Source organism: Phaethon lepturus, unplaced genomic scaffold (assembly GCF_000687285.1).
Source record: "Phaethon lepturus isolate BGI_N335 unplaced genomic scaffold, ASM68728v1 scaffold10882, whole genome shotgun sequence".
In the NCBI taxonomy this organism is placed as follows: Eukaryota; Metazoa; Chordata; class Aves; order Phaethontiformes; family Phaethontidae; genus Phaethon; species Phaethon lepturus.
In genome coordinates, this window is record NW_010524097.1 from 1 (window position 1) to 6549 (window position 6549).

At 37.2% G+C, this 6549-nt stretch overlaps 1 protein-coding gene across 1 annotated transcript in view; it reads right to left on the reverse strand.

Annotated features, from left to right (window-relative positions):
- Positions 1-130: 130 nt before the first annotated feature.
- The window catches only part of SQLE (squalene epoxidase), a 15972-nt gene continuing 9553 nt past the window's right edge, over positions 131-6549 (reverse strand). The window contains exons 5-10 of the mRNA XM_010282327.1: positions 5310-5423; positions 3057-3228; positions 2681-2776; positions 1981-2123; positions 773-869; positions 131-222 (exon numbers count right to left, since the gene is read on the reverse strand). Of these exons, the coding sequence (XP_010280629.1) occupies positions 131-222; positions 773-869; positions 1981-2123; positions 2681-2776; positions 3057-3228; positions 5310-5423 (714 nt within the window). The remainder of the gene's footprint in view (positions 223-772; positions 870-1980; positions 2124-2680; positions 2777-3056; positions 3229-5309; positions 5424-6549) is intronic.

Sequence of the window (6549 nt, forward strand, 5' to 3'; positions counted from 1 at the left end):
GGTCCTTTCCAACCTAAATAATTCTATGATTCTTTCTGTGCAGAGCCAACCAATTGGGAGCAAAGCAGATCCTCACAACGGCTCACAATGCTTGACTCGGTTCACATTAATGATTACCAGCACACTGAACTTACACAGATAGCAATCCAACAGGGCCCGAAACACATGCTCCACCAAGTCTGAAGTAATGGAAACAGGCTTTCTTTAGCTGATGCAAGGAATCTACAAAATGAATTAAAATGATTCAACAAATATATTCAATACATACCAAAAACTTTTTCAGCATACGTTACAGTGATATTAAATCCAGGACTTTGGTAGCTGTTGCTCTGTTACATTCAGCTGGATTTTGAGCTAGTTTTATTCACGTAAAGGATAGTCTTATAGAATATCTACATATTTTTGAATATTAACTGACACAAGAACAAGTGTTTTCTAGTTTTTTCTTTGTTTGTGGGGTTTTTCTTTGGTTTTGTGTTTTCAGTATTAACTCCAGACTTGTCTTCACATTGCTATAACTCAGTTTACATAACACTAGAACTAAACAACTAGGCAGAGAACACAAGCTAACTCATTAAAATCCTTTGAATTTTATATTTTTAATATATATCAATATACATATATACACATATATAAAAATATATACACATATATAAAAATATATACACGCAAACACATGGACATATGCTCACACACATCCCCCCCCAGGCATATTTATTTACCTAGTTGTAATTAGTCAGTTAGTCAGAAGTTATCTTTAAAACATATTTACCATCTGTGGCAGCAAAGAGTTCATAAAGTGCCTGGGCAAGAACATTCACTACAAAAGAATGAGATCTTTTTCTTGACCAGTAAAATGTTCTTTTTGCCTGATAAAGGGGAAAAAAAAAAAAAGTTTTTCTGTCAGTAAATACAGAAGAGCATTCAAAAGATTCCCAAAGAGGTAAGAGCCACGCTCATGAAAATGTACGAGTGGATTTAGTGATATGCTAGATCAGTTCCAAACTACGTCATTAAGGAACTTTGGAAACTTGTCGAAGCAGTTATCCAGGCTCCTCTTACACTAAATATGGGGGGGTGAGGTAGCTCCAGGCTGTGTGTCATTGCATCCTCTAGTTGGTGGCTGGGGTAGGCCAGAAACTTGAAGGATAACACTCATCTAGTTCCCTCTGTTGGCTGAGAATAAGTAGGAAATAACTGATGGTCTAAGGTGACTAGCTGAGGTGTAAGCATCTGCATTTGGTCAGGGAAGTCCTGGATTGTCCTGACATTCAGCGTCCCTCTAAGTGCTTCTCAATCTTCAAATACACTTTTTGAATCATTTACTTGTAGTCTATAATTATTCTAGCTGTAATTAGCCAAGACAATATGTCTAACCCGATTAAAAGCAGGAAACAAATAAATAAGAAATCTTATTATCTACTCATCTGAATTTTGGGTATAAATCTCACTTTAAAAATAAACCCAGCATCAACACTGATATGGTGCTTATTCCTGGGAAAGAAGGATGTCTTCTACCTTACTGCTGTGAAATCGATGCAGCAGTCAAGAGGCTAGTGGAGCATTGAAAGGCATCTTGAAAACACAGTACACATGCTCATTATTCTTCAAGTACCACCCACACAAGTGTAATGGTCCAAACCCACCCTGTTTAAGATCAATCTACGTTACAAACACACTGCTAACATGGGAATGTCAGGTTATACTAGCAAAAGCATGCTGACTACACACAGCACACATCGCTCTCCTTAAGCAAAACAAGACAGGTCAGCAAGCACAGTTTTGAATCTGCGTTTTGCCACACAACCATAGCACTCACAAATCACAGCTCCGCGTGCTGGTGAATGCGTTAACGTATGATTTATCTATCCAAAGCTTTGAGAACAGTTGTGCTTGCATGTCCCCAAGTTGCATAAAACTTAAGAGTGACATTAAGTTGCAGCAAAAGCTACCTAAAATAAGTCCAAAATAAAACTTCACCTTAAGAACGTCAGAATCTTCATAAAGATCTGGAATATCCTGGAGCAAATTTCTCCATATTTTAACATCATTTAAAATAACACTCATTCCTCCACCAGTTAGAGGGTGTCTTATATTATATGCATCTCCTAAAAGAAGAACACCTAGGTAGAAGAGAAAAATTAATGGGATACTGCATGACCATTATATAATCTTAGAACTCAAACCCTCCCTTTAAAAAAAAAAATTACTAAGAATTCATTCCCACTAGAAAATAAGATGAATAACAACTACAAATTAAAAAAGAAAAAAAAAATTATATCTTTAAATTAGCAGTCTTAAGAAGGTTTTAAGATGATCGAGGTCAAAATATTTTTTCCCTATAGGTATGCATGTGGCTGGGTCAAAGAACACACACACACGTGTCAAGGTAATTTCTTTCCTTTTTTAATCAAGTTTTCCTTATAAAGACCACACTTGTATAAGCTTGAGCAACTAAGTGATTTAAACTTAAAAATAAAGTGGGCACTGATTTGAAATTTGGTGTCAATATAAACATTCCAGTTGAACTATGCCCAAGGTACACTTTTTCAAAATATTATTTTTCATAGAATTATGAGACAGTTATATTGAACAAGCAGCACACATCTATGACAACAAAGCCTTAAGTCCCAGAAGTTTGTAATTTTTTTTCCCCCTCCTTTTATTTCATGATACACACCTTTTTTGTTAACAGCTGAAGGTGGCAAGAAGCTAGCTGGCATAGTCCTTAAACGATCATTCTGAACTGCTGTGAAGAATGGTTCCTTTAAGTGATCTGCAATAACCAAATATTTTAGTTACACTACTAGAGTCTAAAATAATTTGCATACAACCCATTTTACCTCTTAGATATGTAATCCTTCTGAATTGCTAACCTTACAGCCATGAGCTGAAAAAACTTCTATTTGATGTGGAATCAAAGAAGGGTGAATAGCTACTGAAACAGTAATTGCGCACATGGAAAAAGCCCACATAGTTCAATGGATTCAATGAAATGTGCCTTTTTTGGCACATTTCATTGTGACAATTATGGATGGAAATCTTTCTAGACTTACCAGGTAGTTGTGGATGAATGTTCTCAATCATGTAGTCTTTTAAATTTTTTGGCATCTCCCCTCGAATATCAACAAGGACTCGAGTCTCAGTTGGAGAAATCCGATAGATTAGCACTGGACTAGTTTTAGCTAAAACAAGTTCAGCATAATTAGCTTTAAACTGTGGTGCATCCTTAAAAAGAAAAGAAGAGGGAGAAAGATTGAGACTGAGTAATGAAAGGGTATTAAACTTCAGATATACAAAATAATTTTCTGAAATACTTTAAAATAAAATCCCCTATCATATTGTTTGTGTTATTTTTATCTTTCAATGAACAACAGAAATGTTTTCAAAAAGACAGTTCTGTACATCAGTGTAGTTACAATTCTTTTGACAACACATTTTAATATTCCTTAGAAATTATGTTATGTGTTTCATTTGAACACCTCACTAATATTTAATACATGCCATTGAAAACCTGCAATGCAATCAATGTAGTAGCTTTCTGTAAGAATATTTTGTTTTCTTTTCATCTTTATGATGAAAAGTGGTGGGAGGGAAAGAAATACACTAATCTCTACATGACTACATGGAGATACCAACTGAGGAAGAATTATAGGGTCCTATCTAACTAGGTCTTAAGCTTAAGTTTCCCAAAGTAGAGAAACAGGAGGCACTTGGGCAGTGGTAGCTGGGTTAGGGACCCAAAAAGTGCTGGAGTTCCTCCAAGTCAGTGTTCCCAGTCCAGTGAAAGTTCTGTAGTTTTGGTTCCTTCTCCCTTAATTATTTCTGCTGTTAATGCAATGGTTAATGCAGCAGCCATGGAGGGCAAGACCCAGACAGGATTCCTACCTGCGTTCTCCAGCCACCCAGCTACCAACCTAGATTCACACTTTCTCTCTTAAAAGTTATAAGTCTGTCCTGGTTTTGCTAGGAGAGAATCATGAGATCAGTTTTCTGTTCAGGAAAGCTGCATTTTTAAGAAGACCGCAGCACCCGTTACTGTGAGAACATAGCTGTTAAGACACTTTGTTTTAGTTCATGGCCAGCCATGGTATGTGGGTTTCCATAGTGATCAAGGCCTCTAGCAGTCTTGAGAAAGCCAGGCGCTAAAACTAGGAGGAATGGAGACCAAGGCAGCTGACCCAGGCTGGCGAACAGAAGTATTCCATACCATAAATGTCACGCTCACCATAAACTGGGGAGTCTGCTGGAATGGCGCTCTCCCTCAATGGCTGCCATCCCTGGAGGGTCTTGCCCGTCACTCTGCTCCCGAGGCCTGCTCTCCCTGTGCTAGAGCTGTGCTGCTCGCAGCGTTCGCCAACCAGCGTTTGCTGCCGGGAGCGCGCAGCTCGCAACCACTACCTGGGCTGAGTATAATCCTGTGTACTTTACATTGCTTCGGTATTAGTTTTATTAAATCTGTTTCTATTTCAACAGGCAGCAGCACAGTTTGGGTATTCTTCTAGAGTATGAAACATAGGTGGTTGGACCAACAGCTGCTAGGATGATCTGAAACTAAAGATTTCTGCTCACTGAACAAGTGCCCTAAGTATTGTGGAAACATGAGTGTCACCATCTAAGCTATCGATACCTTAACGCAAACCAGTCAAAGCACCTATATCCAGGGAAACAATTTTACAAATTGGGTTCAAACTTTACAGTGGTGCCTACCTCTACTCCAGAAATTAGTGCCATATAAGATATAGCACCACCTTATATGAGATAGTGAAACTTTTTTTTCCTTTAAAAAAAGAAAAAAAGTAGTATTTTCTATGAACTGCTCTAGTGAGTCCAGTGCTCAGTTTAAACTAGCTATTGAATCCTAATCCATTTTTTTTAAACCCTCCCTTGTTCAACTACATGCTTAATATTAACACTGTACTCCACTCTTAGAACCATAAAATAATATCCACTAAAAACAAAAACCAAAATCAAAATTGGCTTACAATTACTTAAAAGTGTTTCAAGAGTTGAAAATCTGATCTGTAACTGTATCAAATATGTCAAGTCTGACACAGCAAGCTCAGCTATCATACAGCTGAGATGGAGTATGCAATCAATAATTTAAGAGTTAAAAACACAGACCAAAATTTCTAAGCACTCCTCAAGGGACACAGAAACTGATAGAACAGCTGTATAAATATTGAAAAGCGTAGTTCTAACACATTCTGTTGGAAAGGATAATTAACAACAATATATTCAGTGAAATTCAGACCCACATTAAGAAGCGGTAACATATTGGCTTACATAGTATCATACATAAAAGTTACCTTCAAAATGCAACCAACAAAATGGGACGAGACAGTAACTTTGTTGGAGACCAAGTGTTTTCTAAACTTGGAGAAAAGTCCATCAGCTACAACAGTAAGTGGTGCATGAAGTTCCTGTAAAATAAAGAAAAAATAAAATGTGACATTTTCAGTTTTGTTTCAGAACAGTGGGAAACAATTCCCAAGCTCTCATTTTCAATTGTACATTAGAAGTTCTACAAAACAACAAACATATAAGAGGATCACAGACTTTATTTATAATATATGTGTTAAGAAATAGAGTATTTTTTGCCTTCCTCATATTCATATTTAATTCTATTTCCTCTAAAACATACTCCAGCTTTTTTAGACATGCAATCAGATAAGATAGTTATGGGGACTGTGTAGGAACTGGGATAAAAAAAGGCAAGAAACTAGAGTGGCTGCTCCCTTCAGCCTATAATGTTCTTCAGAAGGAAAAAGAAAATGAAGAAGAAATTTTAAATTAAAAAACCACGCATAAGCAACTAAGCAAAAATAAACTGAAGCGTAATAAACTGAAATGCAGGAAGCATGGCAAAGTCTTTAAAAGACCAAGCAGTGTCCTCCGAGCAGTTCCTAGTATACTTTGGAATTATAAGAATAAATAGCATATATAGCCAAAATATAAAATAAAATCCGAGTAAACTGATCAGGTTCAGCCTGAATGTATGTACAAATTCCTTAAGTTTAACACATACATTGTTCTCTAATATAAGCAAAGTATTTCAATTATTAAAATCTATTTTCAACCAATTTACTGTTAAGGTACTTTAACAACATTATTATACTAGAGAGAATTTAGATGTTGCTGTTGATGGAGTGACCACATCAGTGGACAAGGGAAGAGCTACCAATGTCATCTACCTGGACTTCTGTAAGGCCTTTGATACGGTACCCCACAACATTCTTCTCTCTACATTGGAGAGAGATGGATTTAATGGGTGGACTGTTGGGTGGATGGGGAATTGGTTGCATGGTCGCACCCAAAGGGTAGTGGTCAATGGCTCAATGTTGATGGAGTGACCACATCAGTGGACAAGGGAAGAGCTACCAATGTCATCTACCTGGACTTCTGTAAGGCCTTTGATACGGTACCCCACAACATTCTTCTCTCTACATTGGAGAGAGATGGATTTAATGGGTGGACTGTTGGGTGGATGGGGAATTGGTTGCATGGTCGCACCCAAAGGGTAGTGGTCAATGGCTCAATGTCCAGATG